This window comes from Podarcis raffonei, chromosome 10 (genome assembly GCF_027172205.1).
Source record: "Podarcis raffonei isolate rPodRaf1 chromosome 10, rPodRaf1.pri, whole genome shotgun sequence".
Classification (NCBI taxonomy): domain Eukaryota; kingdom Metazoa; phylum Chordata; class Lepidosauria; order Squamata; family Lacertidae; genus Podarcis; species Podarcis raffonei.
The window spans coordinates 42,945,323-42,963,844 of record NC_070611.1 but is presented as its reverse complement, the minus strand read 5'-3'; the positions used below and the strand labels follow the sequence as shown (position 1 = coordinate 42,963,844).

At 40.1% G+C, this 18,522-nt stretch overlaps 1 protein-coding gene across 5 annotated transcripts in view; it reads right to left on the bottom strand.

The window, feature by feature from the left end:
- Positions 1-18,522, bottom strand: part of ANO4 (anoctamin 4) — a 128,545-nt gene that overhangs the window by 65,864 nt on the left and 44,159 nt on the right. For 3 of the 5 annotated variants that reach the window (XM_053405842.1, XM_053405843.1, XM_053405846.1), the window contains 4 exons: positions 17,509-17,697; positions 7,888-7,998; positions 1,960-2,096; positions 572-730 (listed from right to left, as the gene is read on the bottom strand). In XM_053405842.1, the coding sequence (XP_053261817.1) occupies positions 572-730; positions 1,960-2,096; positions 7,888-7,998; positions 17,509-17,697 (596 nt within the window). The remainder of the gene's footprint in view (positions 1-571; positions 731-1,959; positions 2,097-7,887; positions 7,999-17,508; positions 17,698-18,522) is intronic. The other 2 variants (XM_053405844.1, XM_053405845.1) reach the window with 2 other exon arrangements.

Genomic DNA, 18,522 nt, shown 5'->3' with positions numbered 1-18,522 from the left:
TGTAAAACTTTCCCTTTGATTCTATGCAATAAATGTATATTAGAATTATGGGCTACGCAACTAAAGAAAAACCATCAAAATACAGTCTTTGGCAGCAAGCAGTAGAATTCATGTGTTCACAGTATGAAACAATGGAGTAATTTTTACATGCTGAGTTTGTCATATATACTTTAAGAAAGAAAGTATATAGCTAAGCAAATAGAGAGAGAAATGTATTGTGGCAGGTTCATGAAGAATGACCTGTGCAAAGTGCTTAAGGCTTTGCAAGTTTCTTACAACTCCATTGTGTCCTAAGTCAGCCACCCCCAACCTGATTTCTTCCAGATGTTTTGAATCACAAGTCCCATCAGCCCCAGCAAGCCTGGCCAATAGTCAGGAATAGTGGGAGCAGGTCTGGCAACTGAAATGTTTAGAGCGGACATGCCAAGCTGGTTAGTATAACTACAAAAAAATGAAAAGGGGTCATGGATCAAATGTGTTAAATCATTAATTGCATGGGAATATCCTTGTTTGCATAAAGTTTACAAGCAGATTTGAATTTTGAAAATGTTCCTTAGGGAATCCTCCTTACCTCTTTCTCCATTTGAAGTCCTTCTGCTCTGATATTTCTTTCAAAAACTTCTCTTTTCTCATTCTGTGGGTTGGATTTTCTGTACACCAAGAGGTAGTCAATCCGACATTTTCCATCCCTAAAATACAGTCCACTGGTTTTATTTTTTTCTGGTACTCCCTGCGAAGAAAAATCAGATCATTTGTTCCATTCTTTATATTAGTATTTGATTTAACACTATTCACGCAAACAAAAGGATTTCAATATAAAGGTCTGATATATAAAGCTATTACATGATAATCACTAAAGTTATCAGATTAACCTTGCATCATACAGCTATATGAATCACACCTCATCAGAATCTCCCATATGAATCAGTCTGCCAGATCTCATCCATGGCAGAAGCTCAGCAGGTAGGTATGCAGGACAGGGTCCCATCAGTTGCAGAACTCAACTGTGGAACTCCCTGACTCAGGAGACTCATGTGACCCATTGACATTTAGATACCCATGCTTTTGGAATAAATAGCAACTTAATTTTTTTTTGCTGTTACCTGAATGTTATTACTTTTTAATTATTAGCATTGTTATGTTTTTAATTTTGTTTGCTACCTACCTACTGTGCAGGACAGAAAGGCAGGATAGAATAAATATAATATTTATAATATGCCCTTCCACAAGAATGGCATGCATGGTTCTTTCCTCTACAACAATCTTATGAGGTAGGCTGAGAGAGAGTTTGGAGGTTCTAGCAGGGGAGCGCAGCTATCGTATACCCTTGACCGAAGAACGGTACACTCCTTCTATCTGGGATGGTCGTTCTCTTCCACCAAGCACGCAGCTTTGGGAGGGACGCACATGGAGCGGTGAGGGAGGAAGGGGACACCCGCCTAGCCAGCCAGATCAGCCGAATCAAACCTGGCAATCAATGGGGTGACCACAACAGTTCTCAAACAACCAAGCCAACTAACAAATATTGGCACATTTAGGGGACGTTTTAGGCAGGCTGCAAACCCGATAAGGAAAGGAGAAAAGGGAAGGAGTGTCATATCTCAAATAATGACAAATCTATATGCCAATGAGCATAATTTACTTATAATTATTTTCTACAAGTCCATTTGAAAAAAATTGATGTTTTCACCTTCATGCACAATGTATGTTAGATATAAGAGATAGATAAATCTGCTTGCTTTATTTCAAATAGTCAAGAATAATGTCTGGAACCTCTCTTCCATTGTCTGCAGATTAATAAAATCATGGTTAGCTTTGATTTTAGTGTTAACTTTATGACTGGGTGGGTCTGCGATGTCATTTCAAACTATATGCCCAGCAAACCTTTGTAAAATCAGATGCAACCTGAATTTCAGCAATGGAAACCCACAAATGAATGAGACATATAAAGCTTCTTACTTCTCCCACTGCCTCCAATCTGCTAGTATCCTCTGAAGTACTGGTCAAATTACCATGGTGAAGCAAAGATTCATCGTCCTTGGAAGGGCTGGCTATGCCTTCTAATTCATCAAAGAAAATATTGACATCCTTGGCTACTAAAAAGCAATAATAAAAAATAATACATCAACGTTGAAAGTAATACTGGCTTTGCTCACAAATATTAAATAAGATCTCAACTTTGTGTGTTTCAGATCAAAGTCAACATAAATCATTTGCATGTCACAAATTATCTGTTTCATAGCGCTAATAAGTAAATCTAAAACAATGACCTGATGTAGCCAACAGGTCAAAGGTGGTGCTGAATGACCACAGCAACTTCAAGGCAGTGGTGACAGGGGTGCATGTCTCCCTCACTTAATCCACAAAGTGTTTCCAGTCCTCAGTTGAATGTTGTAGATTTGTAACCTCTAGATGGAATTCCACCCAAATTTATTCATCAAAGTTTTCTGAGACAAAGCCCTGCTTTAAAAATGGCAAAACATGACTCCAAATAGCATCTAACACTTGTGCCTGGCTAAATATATCATACAGGGTTTTTTAAAAAAAAAAATATCCCTGTTTGCTCTGTATAAAAAGTCAAATCTCAGTATGTTTATATTTTTCCTTTAAAAAAGAAAGAAAAAAAGGCTGGGGGAAACAAATCCAGAGCAAAGTCATACGTAGTACTTGGAAGATTTATAGGTTTTCCATTATCCATTCAATACAATATACAAAGTGTCATTCCAGGTCTTTACGGGGAAATAAAATGGCAGCCAGCAGCAGGAGAGAGGCAGCAGTCTATATCCCATGCACCCACCCAGGGATGTACTTGCACCGCTACCTTTTCATTTGAAACCTGGACTTTAGGAGTCTTCATCGTTAAAGTTGTGGAAGGTTTTAATCCTCGTTTGAAATGAAAAATGTTGAACTCGCTCTTCCCTTATTGTTTTTCCCCTCAGTGTGGAACGTCCAGAAAAAGACTCCGCCCCTCCACGGCAGCACAGCCAATCAGGTTCAAAATTTCACTGCCACAAGCACAGTACATCTTCAGTCATGGGGCGAGTGCCTCCAAACAGCTCACAACTAACTGGAAGCTTGCTTTCTACTTATTGCATCTGCTGAGCTCCCCCTGCTCCCAGTTGTTTTTTAATTTATTTTTTAAACTGATTTTCCTACTATTTTCAAATATGCCATCGTATTTCAGTTTACATGGAGACTGACAAACGTCACACATACAATTAGAAAACTGCATGCAGTCAAAAGCAGTGCAATTACTACACACATTCTGAATGAGCAAATAGGCTGTGTTCCAGTTTGTTGCAGCAAAAGCTTCTCATCGCTATTTTATAATCTCATAAATCCAACTTTTACATATGTGCATTTGGACGCACTGCACAGGAGAAGCACAAAACTGTTGTGAAGCGCACAGCATCCCTTTCCCTCCCTACAGATTTTTAGGAAGAATTCCATTACCAAATCTGTTCCCTTTTATTCAGAGGCTGCTGAAAATACATCAACCAACGTCAGGTAAGCATGGTTCTGGTGGTTCATTCACCAGACTGCCAATGACTATCCTCACAGTGTGACATCTTACACACAGTGAGTGAGTCAGCAACACATCTCTTCGCCTCCTCGCTCCACCTTTTCTTCTAAGAATGTCCAGGACCATTAAAAAGGTTGTAGCACAGAATTCATATCCGTTTGCACCCTGGTGTGGCAATTTCAACAGAAAGCATAGCTAACCTTTCAACATTTTTTAAAAAAAAGAATATTTGATTATATATATATATTTCAGAAAAAAAGAACTTTAAAAGGATATGGCATACTTTTCCTTTTTTTACTTGGATTATTCTAATGTTGTGGTCTTCTTTTGGAAATTCACCTGTGCCATTAGCTGTAATTAAGCCACCCATTCTACAGCACTGACACTATGCACCAGAATGCTAAATTCAGTTTTGATACTAATAATATCTGAGTAAGGCACTGGGAAGATCAAGAGAGAATGTTTAATTATGAATACACTGCTATAAGTAATTCAGGGGGTAGGAGTGGAAAAATGGGGAAGCACCAATTCTACTCAGTTTGGAGAGGTCCTTTTCAAGCTCTTCACAGTCTCAGGGGGTTGGACTAGATCAGGGGTCTGCAACCCACGGCTCCGGAGCCGCATGTGGCTCTTTTACACCTTTGCCGCGGCTCCGGGGCGGATACTAGCGAGGGGAGGAGGCGCATTCTGCGCCCCGACACTCTCCACTGTGGCGGGCGCTGTACTGGCTGTGACGTCGCATGGGGGCGGTGCGTGCGTTAGTCACGCACCGTCCTGACGTCACCTTCCCGCCCGCCCGCTCGCTACATTGTAAGGGGCATGTACGCTGGTCACTGCATTGAAAGGGGGCATGTACGCTGGTCACTGTTTTGAAGGGGAGTGAAGAACACACACACACAAAAAGGTAACTTGTTAATTTAACGTTTATTTCTATGAGGAGGAGTAATTCTTAGGGGTCAAACAAAGAAATAATAAAAAAGTGACAAAAAAGTTATTTTTATAATGACGAGTTTTGCGGCTCCCAGTTTTTTTTTCTTCGGAAATGGGTCCAAGTGGCTCTTTTTATCTTAAAGGTTGCAGACCCCTGGACTAGATGATCCTCAGGCTCCCTTCCAACTTTACAATTCTATGATTCTTTTTGTTTTAACAGCTTTGAGCAATTTAGTATCATCAGCAAACTTGGCTACCTCACTGCTCATTCTAGTTCATTTATGAACAAGTTACAAAGTACAGGACCCAATCTTGATTAAGTCCAGGGCTGCCACCACTCTGGTTGGTTCCCACACCAACTGTTCTGTGTGTGGATACATCACTCACTGTATCCACAGACAGGACTCTGGCTTATGGTTTTTATGACTTGGTATGGTTTTTGGTGGCCGCATTCTGTAAGACTGCATTTTAAACAGGTTTGTGCAAACGGTGCTTACTGAGAAAATGTAACGTTCAAGTAGAATGCAGAATATTGTTAAACCCTTTTCATTATAATAGACAGACACACTATTACATGAGCTAGAGTTCACAAGGGCACAAGCACTAATGGGAAATGTTTGAAATAGCTTCTGGTATCATTTGTGTGATCTTTCGTTGCCTAGTTTTCATTCTAGAGAGGATGGCAGCCGAAAGTTCAACAGAATAACATTGTAAAAAAGAAATCTGTTTTTCACCAAGATTAAGGGGGGAAATGCAATGGCTGCTGGCTTGCCATGATTTTTATTGTTCAGCATCTAACAATGCTAAAGTTAAGATTGTGAGATAATATAATGCAAGAATAGGGAAACAAATCCATGTAAAAAAAAAGTAGAGCATGAAAAAATGTGGTTTCCAAGTAACCAGTAGGGACCACAAATGTAAGCATTTTGTGCCTACTTTTTTTTAGGGATGTACACTTGCTATGCCACTTTTATTTTTGACACATAAAGGCTACAGCCCTATGCAGGAGAGCACATTTGAACTTGCTGCTCAATACTATGCATACTTATGTGGAAGTTGTGTACATAACACGAAAATCTGTTTTTGCAGTTTGGAGCAGCTGCAAATAAATAAACTCCTCTTGTGCCTTGGAATTCCTAAACTAATAAATAACTCCATTCCAAGAGTGTGAATACTGACTAATTCTCAGCAGCCTTTTTGAACTTATTGCCATGTGTGCCATCACACTACAAAGCCTGGAAAGCCAAGGACCAAAATGGAGAATTTTTGTTCAAAAGAGTGAAATGCTTCATTGCTTCTTCTTTTTGTGACTTTTCATTTGTAAACAAAGTGTTATTTTAAGCATTGTGTGTTCCCTTTTAATTAATGTGAGCTGCTTTGGTAAATTAGATTATTTGGCTGGCTCTTTCCAGACAAAATGCATTAAAAAATTTTCCATGCCACTTTTTAGGGCCTCCCAAGGCAGCTCATGTACAAAGCAAAACGAAAACACGTGATTACAGTAAACTAGCTATCCATAAAAATTATACAGTAAAAGGACAGTGCATCTTACAAAACTAAGGTAAACAATTTAAAAACAACAGCAATCTAAACCATCAACATTTTTTTCTAAATATCTATCAAAATGAACACTATCAAAATGAAATGCATATAGAATAGGAACATATCACAACTAATAAGAAATATTTTGAACCAGACTTTTAGGAACTACATCTGTAAAGTTAAAACTAAACACAAAAAGAAACCTTTGAATTGTGAAACAGTGGTAAATTATATTAACACCAGGAATACCTATGCCTGTCACATACCAACACACCTTTAACCCTGTTTTGAGAAGTAGAGTGAAATAATTATGGCTTTCTGAACTAATATTTTGGTTTCAAAATACTAACTAGTCTGAACGACAATGCCAGGCTTTATAAATGTCTAGTAGTACGTAATATAAAAATGCAACATGTTTCAACAACCAATACGTAGACCAGCTCACTTTTTGCTCTTTTCTTATAAATATTTCCTATTTGTTGCTCACATTTGGTTAAATGTCTAATTACAAAGGGTGGGTCACTTAGGAAAAGAAAGAGAGAGAGAGACGCACTTGAGAAGTTTTTACAATTGAGAAAAACTCAAGAGAATGTTTTATTTTTAGTGCTACTTAAAGTGCACAACTCTCCATGCAATAGCAGGGCTGGGAAACCATTTTTCTGCAACGCTGCATTCTCTTTCAAGACACTGTGTTGGGGGCACAGTACCCCCATTTTCTCTCTCTTTCTGCCACCCCTTCCTTGGCACACTCATGAAATTAGGCTAATGGTCACATTCAGCCAAGATGCCACAGGTGCCCCCCCTCCCCGCTGTATAGTTAGGTAAGTAAGCATGGTGGCCTTCTCATCAAAATATATGAGTATCAGTGCAAATGGAACAGTGTATACACCCCAACATTGAAAAAAAACTCCCTCCATGTGCACAGTTTTCCTGGGGAAATCACATTAAAAAATGTAAAAGTTTTTGAACAAATGATCTGGTCAGAAATCCTGAGAAGCACTTCTCTTTATTTGTTTTCAGAGCCTTTTTTTCATCATAAACGTGTGTAATTTCAGCTCTGCAATTCATCACAGAAGACAACTTGTTACAACCATTCCTTCTACATTCTTCAAGGCTCAGATGCTTCCAGACTGGTGTTTATTGGGATTGTTTGCTCGTAATGCATGCAAGCTCTTCTCAGCATAAACACGACATTGCCCATCCATATTCCCCGCCCCCAATTTATTTAGGATTTACTTTCCATGGAAAATAACTTGTTGTCAATGCCCCATTTGTGATACCTGAATGATTCATTTGCAATATTTAAGCCCCTGGCTGTAAGAGCTGTTCAACAGTGGAGCAGCCCTCTCCTCCTGGCACTAGACATTATCAAATCTGTTCTCAAATGGGGTTGGCGGGAGTGGAAAGGAGGAGGCAGGTGCTTCCAGGCATGTATTGCTCTCCAAGTGAAATCCTCTGTAGGCAATCAGACACATTGTGAGACTCCGTACCTTTGCTGAAGGGTGGGAATTCTACTTGTGAAAGCCCAACACATGTTTGGAAACAACCCCTTTCTACGTGAAATCTTTGAGAACCCTTTTCTTTTGTTGAAAAGCAGTACATAATTATTCCAAAGAATGTTTCTACCTGATCTGCATGCAGATCCCACTAAGAAATAAATAAAAGCTAGTAAAGATTTACTGACAATTTCTTCACAAGTCCTTTTACACTGAAATCTGTAGATCTGAATCCACCGCTTAATGCAATGATTTTCATTAAGCCACCTTCTCTGAATCACACTTGTGTGCGTTGTTGTTCCTTTCCCACCTCCCCCTTTCAACTAATCAAGTATATATTCATTTCCATTAACATTTCTACAATGTTAAGAATCTGAGCCCCACAGAGTAACTTACTTTCTTGTATTGCATTAAGTATTTCTGAAAAGTCCACATCTCTCTTCTGAGCGTCAAGTCTTATTGATATTTGTGTTTCCAGGTGACGACCTTGACAATGCTCTCTTCCTTCTAAAGAAATTGAAGAGATTGGCGGAGTTTGCAATAGTTTAGTAGTGACTCCAGTGAAGATGGGTGGGAAAGAAACAACGGTTGCAAACACTAAAGCTGCCTGGAATAATTACTTTTGCTGTGAAGCGCAGGGAAAGTCAGTTTGAGAATGCATGTATTGAATCGTAACACCCGCAGCATGCTGCTGATGCCCTCCTCCCCATAAAGAAACAGACCTTCAGCTACCTACACTCATCCCCGCAAATAACAGCCTCAGAGAACAAGTTAAACTTCTCTTCCCCATAGTTACTGTTGACAAAACAAAACCATCCATTGCATTTTTGGCTGCAATTTACACAAGAGAAAACATGCACATTAATTGCATTAGTACAATAATATCATGCCTAGTTTGACCCTTAACAGCAACACAATCCTTAAATGAAAAGCCAAAGGAGTTGGGTGTAAGCCAGTTTTTTTCTGGGTAGACTCAACTAAACTAACACAGATGTAAATTTATTTGCTTTTAATGTTATAAATCTATTAACGATTCTATACTAAATTATCTCTGGGAATCCAAGGCATTTTATGATCTTTGTAACATTAAATCTGTTTTTCTGTTTGCTCAAATATTCTGTATGTTGCTTCCAAAACAATTGCATAAGGAAGATGTTGCTCCTGCTTAATGCAAACCTCTGTCAGGGTTCTTTAGCTACGATTTCTACATTGCAGTGAGTTGGACTAGATTATCCATTGGGTCTCTTCCAACTCTACAACAGTGGCGGACTTGGGACTCTCAAATTTCAGCAGTACAGTGGTACCTCGGGTTACAAACACCTTGGGTTACAAACACTTCAGGTTACAGACTCTGCAACCCGGAAGCAGTACCTCGGGTTAAGAACTTTACCTCAGGATGAGAACAGAAATCACGCAGTGGTGGCGGCAGAAGGCCCCATTAGCTAAAGCGGTACCTCAGGTTAAGAACAGTTTCAGGTTAAGAACGGACCTCCAGAACAAATTAAGTTCGTAACAAGAGGTACCAGTATACCCTGTGCAATACTAAAATTTGACGTCCACCACCTCTCACGCTCCATTCTACAGCATTGTTGTGGTGCCCATTGCAGCTGAACCACTACCCTAAAACCGCCTCTGTTTACAGTTCTATGATTCTATGAATTGAATTTTCCATTTGGAAATATTGAACTTTACATTATTTGATCAGACATTGCCCTTTATTAAATTTGTGTATTAATAATATATATTGCTGTTAGATTGGAGGATTCTATTGTTGAAGTAGCCAAGCCAGCTTCCTGGGCCTAAGTATGGTCCTTAGTTTGACAAAGGATGTTGCTCTGAGCCTGAGAGCAAATAGGTGGTCCCTCTCCCTCACTAGCTGGCAGCAAGAAGGACAATAGCTGGAGTGGTGTCCAGCTGGGCTAGAAGCAGGCAGAAAGCAGAGAATGAACCCTGTGTAAGTCTGCAATTTCAGACGTACTGTAAATTCTCTAACACAGACTTCCCTAATCCGGTGTCCTCCAGATGTTGCTCTCCATGCTGGTGGAGGCTGGTGGAAGTTGTGGTTCAAAGCATCTGGAGAGTACAGCATATTCCAATGCATGCTCACTCTGAAGTGAGCCTCAATGTGCTCACTGAGATTCCTCCCTAATATGCATGTTTAGGGCTGCCACATAACTGAGTAGGGAGATGAATTTTTTTCCCAATCCAAAACTAACTGTACCTCTATGTCAAGGACACACTGTGTCAAAAACATAGCTATCATCAGTACAGACTCTTCTCTGATTCACGCCTCACTATACCCCTCAGTTGCAAAGATCCATACACTGAAACAACTCACACCCCAGGGTTTGACGCTGGTGCTGAAGTAACCTCATAAGGATGTGAATAGCTTCTGGGCATGGATGTCCCATCTGTTAAAATGTTTAAGATCTTGACACTGTTTTGAATTCTTTTTGTACTCTGATGGGTAAAGTCGTACCTTGGTTCGTGAACATCTTGTGAGTTGAACGTTTTGGCTCCCGAACACCGCAAACACAGAAGTGAGTGTTCTGGTTTGCAAACGTTCTTTCGAACCCGAACATCTGACGCAGCTTCCAATTGGCTGCAGGAGCTTCCTGTAGCCAACCAGAAGCTTCCTGTAGCCAACCAGAAGCTGCCAACCAGAAGCTGTAGCCAACCAGAAGCTGCTAGATCCTGCACAAGGATCTAGGAGTCTTGGTTGACCACAAACTTGACATGAGCCAACATGAGCCAACAGTGTGATGCGGCAGCTAAAAAAGCCAATGCAATTCTGGGCTGCATCAATAGGAGTATAGCATCTAGATCAAGGGAAGTAATAGTGCCACTGTATTCTGCTCTGGTCAGACCTCACCTGGAGTACTGTGTCCAGTTCTGGGCACCACAGTTCAAGAAGGACATTGACAAACTGGAACGTGTCCAGAGGAGGGCAACCAAAATGGTCAAAGGCCTGGAAACGATGCCTTATGAGGAACGGCTAAGGGAGCTGGGCATGTTTAGCCTGGAGAAGAGGAGGTTAAGGGGTGATATGATAGCCATGTTCAAATATATAAAAGGATGTCACATAGAGGAGGGAGAAAGGTTGTTTTCTGCTGCTCCAGAGAAGCGGACACGGAGCAATGGATCCAAACTACAAGAAAGAAGATTCCACCTAAACATTAGGAAGAACTTCCTGACAGTAAGAGCTGTTCGACAGTGGAATTTGCTGCCAAGGAGTGTGGTGGAGTCTCCTTCTTTGGAGGTCTTTAAGCAGAGGCTTGACAACCATATGTCAGGAGTGCTCTGATGGTGTTTCCTGCTTGGCAGGGGGTTGGACTCGATGGCCCTTGTGGTCTCTTCCAACTCTATGATTCTATGATTCTATGATTCTATGATTCATTGGTTTCTGAACGTTTTGGAAGTCGAACAGACTTCCGGAACGGATTCCATTCAACTTCTGAGGTACCACTGTATTTTGTTTTGAGTTTTCGGGGTGGGGGGGATACAAAAAGGGACGTGAATAGCTGGCAGTAGAATCTAGTCAGCCTCACCATTGGAGTTTTACCTGCTAAATTTGCTGTCTGTAGAAAGTTGTAATGAAATGGGGCTTAATCCCAATCACATTGGCTTTACTGGATTGTGGATTGCTCTTGGAACTAGATCACACATTTTCTTTCACCATGGCAACATCAAGCTCATTCCAGTATGTATGGATATGGGAAGCATAACAGTGAAATAACAATTTCAACTATAACAAGTTCCAACTCTAAAACAGAACAAGCAAATAAGCAGAGAAAATGTCAAAATCCAATACAGCCTGTGACAAATATGAAGATGAAAGCAGCAGGAAGCCAAAGCACATCACTTCACCCAGCTAGTATTGTAAAAGGCAAGCTTCAGCATGCCAGCTGAAAGCATCTATAAAATGCTGCAACGCTACAGGATGCACTATAAAGGATGGATACCTTGATGCAAAGATTTATTGTGTGTGAACTGTAAAGTGTATTTCGGGGGGAAACTGACAGAAGCAAAAGAACCCATTTTCAAAATCTAATCGTGATGCACAACACAGTATTCCTAAATTGCCTTTCTGCACAGTGCAAATTAAACAAAAAAAATTGTCATATACTATATGGGCAGGAAGAGGGTAAACATAATTTGACGGTTTGCTGTTAATTCCAAATAAAGGCATTCAGTCTTTAAATTGAGCCTAAATAGTCTAGCAACTCTAGCCAGCAAAATTACAGGCTGGTAGCTGCAGAATACACTACATATATCAGCAGGATGATGGAGAACAACTCCTTGCCATAACATGTGAAATGACTTTAACACAGCAGTAGTTAACATGGTGCCCTTCAGATATTGTTTGACTGCAGCTGTGGTTACCAACACTTTTGAGCCCACTGGGACATTTTGAAGGTTAATCTGTTGTGGGCGCCACATAACCACCCTGCAATCACAAGTACTCACACAATACACAACTACGCCGATCAACTGCAAGCACACAAGTACACCTCCACACCTATGCTATGACACACACCTCTGCACAACACAGAGAACTTTCAACCAAACAGCAACATCCTCTCTATGCAATCACAGAACTACACACCAAGATAATTAATGACTGGTTTGTGCTTTGCTTTTCTCAGAATCACCCAGTACTATACTGAAAAACTATTGTATATACTATGTCAGAGCTAATACTTGTAAGAATCCTAAACACCAACTAGTCACATGGGAGACTATATAGAATTCCTTTATATAGGACTATATAGGATTCCTTTAGCAATACAGTCAGGCTCAGATGCTTCATAAGGCAATGCAGGACCAGGACAACGAAGGCCATTTTTGCTAAGCCCGGACACTCTAGACATCCCATCTGAGTTTAGGCCTCAAGACGTGCAGCTACATGGATGTTAAGCAGCAAGCAAGAAATAACTTCCTCAATCATACTAAAGAATTCCAAAACATGTTTTTTTTTCTGAGACTCTCACATATGAATATCTGCCTGCTGAACAGGTCATGGGGGTGGAATTAGTGCAGTTGTATATAGTCACCCCTTCTCTAAAGGAGTATTATAGCACTGGGGAAAGTACTGAAAAGGCAACAAAACCACCAAGAGGTGGATCACCTACCTGAGGTGAGCCCAAAGCTTGGCACCATCCCTGTGGAACACCCTCCCTTCAGATGTCAAGGAAGTAAATAACTTTTAGAAGACATCTGAAGGCAGCCATGTTTAGGGAGGTTTTTAAGGATTGATGTTTTTATTATGTTTTAAGATATGTTGTAGGCCGCCCAGAGTGGCTGGGCTGGGGAATCCCAGCCGGATGGGCAGGGTATAAATAATAAAATTATCAATATTATTATTGAAGTCTAGGGATGATGACTAAAGAGGACATGATTTAAGTTTTTATAAAATTATGAATGGTAGGCCAAGAGTGGACTGAGAATTTTTCTCTCCCTCTCTCATAATACTTGAACTCAGATTACACAATGAAATTGATCGGCAGCAGGTTCAGAATGGACAAAGGAAATGCTATTTCCCACAATACATAATTAATTTATGAAATTCACTACCACAGGATGTAGCGATGACCACTAGCTTAGATGGCTTTAAATTCATGAAGGGTACTTCTGTCAATAGCCAGCAAGCGTGACAGATAAAGGAAACCTAAAGCCAAGGACAAACACTGTGAGAGAACTGTTGCTTTATTGCCCTCCTTCTAAGCTTCCAGAGACATTTAGCTGGACACTTGTTGAGAAGACGTTGCTAGACTGCATGGACCCTAGGCAATCCCAGCAGCATTAATTTTATGTTCAAAGAAGAGCACTCTCAGAAAACAGGTAGAAATACTATGACACCTTCCTCTACATCTCCAAAAGATCTCATGAGATAGAAAGCCATGGAAATATTTCTGCAATTCTCCAAAGTTATGTGTAAACCAGGGGTGGCTAGACTTCAGTTTTGTAGGATCTACCTTGTGAAGCACCCTGTGATCTATGGATCAAGGGTGGTACACAAATTTAGTAAATATTAATAATAAATAAAATAAAATAAAGAATAACTATTAGAAAAAAGTGCATCTTTGTTTTTTGCTCTCAATCTGTGCCTCCTAAATTGCATGAAGTAGGTGAACCCACCTAATTACACTAGGCCAAAATCTACATAAAAGCAAACATGGATGGATGGATCGACTAACAATGGTAGCAACAACAATAACAATATACTCACAAGCAATTTCCAGTGAAAAGAACAGTTGTTGTTTATGATGATTTCTTTGTATTGTATAATTCAGTGCCATTTACAGAACATGAACTGGAACCTTTTGACTCAAATCAGTTACGAGAAGCTGTGATGATAACACCTACTACATTTTGTAAATTAATAGGTAGCATTTATATTCTTTTTTGAGTGCTCAGAACATTCAACATACCTTGCCTCTCAGAAATCTTTCAAACAACCCTATACAGTATCTCAGTATTATCACCACCTTATTGCAGACGGAGTAGATTGAACTTGAGAGACAGTGGATTGGTTAAGGTCCTCTACATTCATGTGGTAGAATTTGGACCAGGTACTTGTCAGTTCACACAGCTTATTCTGAACTCCACTGCCTCTTTAGATACTAAATATCAACCCTATGGATATTTGTAATGGAATGGGCAGCTTTTTAAAAAACAAGTCCTTTTTTGCATTGATGGATTATATGCAATGTAAGTAATGATAAAGGGTGCTTGCAGATTTGTTATTTTGCAACTGGGATTCAATAGCACAATGGCAAATTCATGCTGTGCAATTAAAGTGGATTTGCAGCTCTTGTGCAACAAGTGCACTTCCCAAAAGAAAAGAAAAATCTTGACTTTTTTCAGTAAGGGAAGTGGAAGGAAAATGTACTAGAAAATGTGGCAAGGCAAGTGCTTGATAAGACATCATACAACTTCCCTGCAAATGAAGCATAATTAATGTTCAATAGAAAGGCAATCTGGAAGTGACCAGATAAATATAGACGTCTGCATCCTGCAGTGACTGCTTCAGCTTTCTAGTTTTTGCTTTAATTTCACTGTGGAATAGAGTGTTAACAGAGCTTCGAAAAAGATATTGTCATATTCATCATGCTCTAGATATCAGCATCCAAATTCAGAGAAAGAGATCTGCATGTGGAAGCAGCCTTCCACTTGAGTATCAGGAACTGCAACTTGAACGTGCATCCAAAAGCCAGAATCGAATCAGCTACACATTGCATGATTTTTAATGGCATATTAATGGCCAGTGAGTGCTTGAATAGGTACCCCTTACACATCCAAATGCTCACATTAAAAGTAATTGTAATATTTTTGTAACCCACCCGAGCACCACTTGGTCAAGAATGCCCATAAGTATAAACAATCAATAAATAATGCAGTGAGGACAGGTGTTTTCCACATTCAGCCCAACATCTGATTTATGCTCTCAGTTCCTAATCTCTACACACACACGCACACCAATGTGAGTGTAAATGTGTAATCTATGTTCCTTAGACTTTAATATGCAATTGTACATGCAGGTTTCTTTCACCCTCAAAAAAAAAATTTGAGTCACAAAAAAGGTGACAGGCTAATACAAATAAGAAATCTCATGATTTCCTTTAAATGGTGCAAATCTGATATGTAAATAAGTAGCAGCAAGTGGACAAAGATGTACTGCTGCCAATATACTTTCCTGATCAGTGCTGCATTTCTTAGGAAAAAATCATCTTCTTAGCTTTTGGAAGTTCCAACTCACAAACTTTTTTTTATAATAGAAGAACAACTCAAGAGATTAATATACCAAGTTCCTAAGTAGAGTACCTGAATGGGAAGGAGACTGTTTTCCAAGTCAATCTGTGTCCTGTATACTGATTAAACATTAAAACCAGTCATTTGACTTAAGTAATGAACAAATAGCATGAGTAGCTGAACTATTGGAAATAGCTCATATGGACAACAAGACCGCTATATGTATAAAATCCTATATCCACATGAACACATTTTCCCCCTGAGGCTTGGCTCTTCAGAAAATGGAGTTATGACCAACAGATTTCATAAGAGGTGAAAAGATGGGTAATAATCCTGCCTTGTTAGGGGCTTTCAGTGCCAGATTACCAAATAGGCAGAGTAGGCACTGGCCAATGGGCCTTTTAGGGGCCCAGTGACAACGGATCAAAATAATATTGATTTGATCTTGAAAGAAAATTACAATCAAGCTTTCTTATTTCAATGTTATCCCACTAGAATGCAAACAAGGGTTTGACTGTCATGGGGCCTCCACAGGGTTTAATCCGGCACCAGGGGCTTTGTGCTCATGTGTGAGAAGGTTTAATTTGGTCTCCCAGCCTCAAGTTCCAACCCTAGGTTTCCTTCAGGCTTGCTGCTCTGATCTTATTGCAGCTTTGTTTAAATGGAAACTCCTTCTGTCCTATAAATGAAAGCTCTCTGTCTTTCCGGGTGGTGAATTGCACTTAACTTTAATGGAGCATGATCCCCGCAGAAATTGAGGCCAACCAGCCAAGAGTTTCTCTTCAGTTTGCCAGGAGCAGCTCAGAGCAATAGCACTGGCCCTATCCATAAACCATCTGCTGCCTCCCTGAACCTTTGATGGGAAACGAGGAGCAATTGCCATTTCAGAATACTGTATGGCGACAGACAGACAAATGCATGTGCAACACCATAACTCAAAAAGATCTGTTTTATTTTTATTTATTTATGTATTTAACAATGAAGGGGGGAAATGAACCAATTCTGTTGGTAATTTTGAACTGTGTGTCTGTGTGTGTTTGTGTCAGAGGAAGATGTTTTATTTTATTTTTATTGAGAGAAAAGAGAGAAAAACTAATTACTGAAAAGGGAATCCTAAATGGAGGGGGTAGGGAGAGTGTAGAGTGAAGAGATGGACAATCTGCCACGTCCAAAACACTGCCAGCTTCAGCCAGCTAGAATGCGGATACAATGAGCCCCCCTTTCCCCCATGTTTCTTTTTTCTTTTCTTTTTTTTAAAAAGCTGCCCTGGAAGTAAATGTCAGGAAATTACCCACATTTTAATATTTCTATCTCACCTTTCCCTCCCAGTAGCTCAAAGTGTTGTGCATCCTTCTTCCCCTCTGCCTTTTATTTTCTCAGCAACCCTGTGAGATAAGTTAGACTGAGAGTTGGTGACTGGCCCAAGGTCACCCAGTGAGCTTCAAGGGAGAGCGGGGATTTGAACCCTGGTCTCCAAGGTCCTAGTCCAACACTGTAACCACTATGCCACCCTGGTCTGCGTGCGCAGTGAGAACTGAGGAAGTGACAAAGGGACAGAAGTGCAGGAGTTCCTGTGCATAACTTACACTGGCCAGCTGAATGTAAACAGCTTGCTACACATTGGGTCATGAAGAAAAACACACATGAAAGAGTCACCCTTGCTGCCCGGTAGCTTATAAAATAGACAGGTATGCTAAATGACATTTAAAAACAAAAACTGGGTGTCAGCATCTCAGGAAGTTGCTGCTTGCTGCCCTATATTGTGAAAGTGTATCAACAGGCCCTTTTGAAACACCTACACTGCCAAGCTGACATTGGCTTATGCAAGAACTCACAAAGAGAGCTGATTCTATTAGTACTTTTGATAAATGCAGGCTTTTCCTGGTATGCAGGATATAAAGTGTTTTGTTTGTACCGAAAAGAGAGGATGGAGAAAGTAACATTACAGTGGTAACTCTGATACTGGCATACTTTAAGTGTCTAAAAATAGCAAGTAGCAGACTGGGTAAGTATGCTTGATGGTGATTTTATGAGCAGAAATCTTAAAAGCTGTGAAATATATCTTCTTTTCTAAAATTCCCAAACTTGCTCTACACTACTGATAACCACTGCAGTTATGAACAAGCACACGGAGAAAGGCCGAAGTGAACATCAATCTATGGATGTTGGCTTATAGATTGATTTCCATGCAAGCTCGATCAGATGCTATGAATTCATTTCATAGCATGTATCATTTGTGTAAAGCAATCAGGAAAACATTGTTACCTGGCTGATGCGTGATTGGCTTCCCATCAGATCCAGAAGATGAGGCCTCCATTTTTATTGACCTTCTGAATTGCGGGACTGAAGAATGCCTAACCACAGACGGGCGCTGTGATAAGCGATGGCTTGCTGTGCTTCTTCTCTGGTAGATCTGCACACGCTTTTCAGCCCCATGAATAGATAAGCTTCTACCTACCAGAAAGATTAAAAAAAACACAAGTTGGATGTAGGAGGCAAATTTTGCTTATGTATATTACAAACATAGATTGACATTTAAAGGTGTCTGAAATGAATCATTTGAAAGAAGTCAACACGTGTGTAAATTTGGTTGTTGACTTAAGTCTGCAAATTTCCCATTCTTAAAGGTGACTCAAGCCGTGGTGTACTAAGTAGTGACAGCTTATAGTAAGTACTGGCAGTTAAGTACAATCCCTTACCAAAGGCTCCAGGGTGAATTCTAAGGAATGCAGTAAGAGTGAAAGTGAAGGCAGTGTCTAGGGGGCCATGAAGGAAAGAAGATGGCCACTTAAACTCTAAGCTTTGCTCTAAGGCCCAGAAAAACAACTTCCAACATCCCAGTCCTTCTCTCCCACTTCCATATTCCATTCAGCTGTTGCCTCCCTTTCCTACTATCCTCCTCCGCTACCCTTCTTGCAAAGAAGGAATTCTGTTTTTCTGTCCTTGAAGCCATACTGTACTATAGCACACTAGATTAAATCATACCTGTACCCTTAATTCTGAAATACTGTAAGGACATATCTCACAGCAGGAATGTGCTTTTTCCAGCCAGAACCAAAGTGTAACATGAAGTGGGCGACAGCAGAGCCCAGGTATCTTCAAATCTTACATTAAATTTCCTACTTAATGCAATTTACTTCAAATTTATTTTTGTGACATATAAAAGACTTGGTCTATTTATTTGTATCATTTATTATTCCTATGGCTCTTGTTATGGTTCCTGAAATCAAGCAGTGGGTTTTGTTTTTCTTTGCCTGTTTGACTGGATGCCATTTTGAA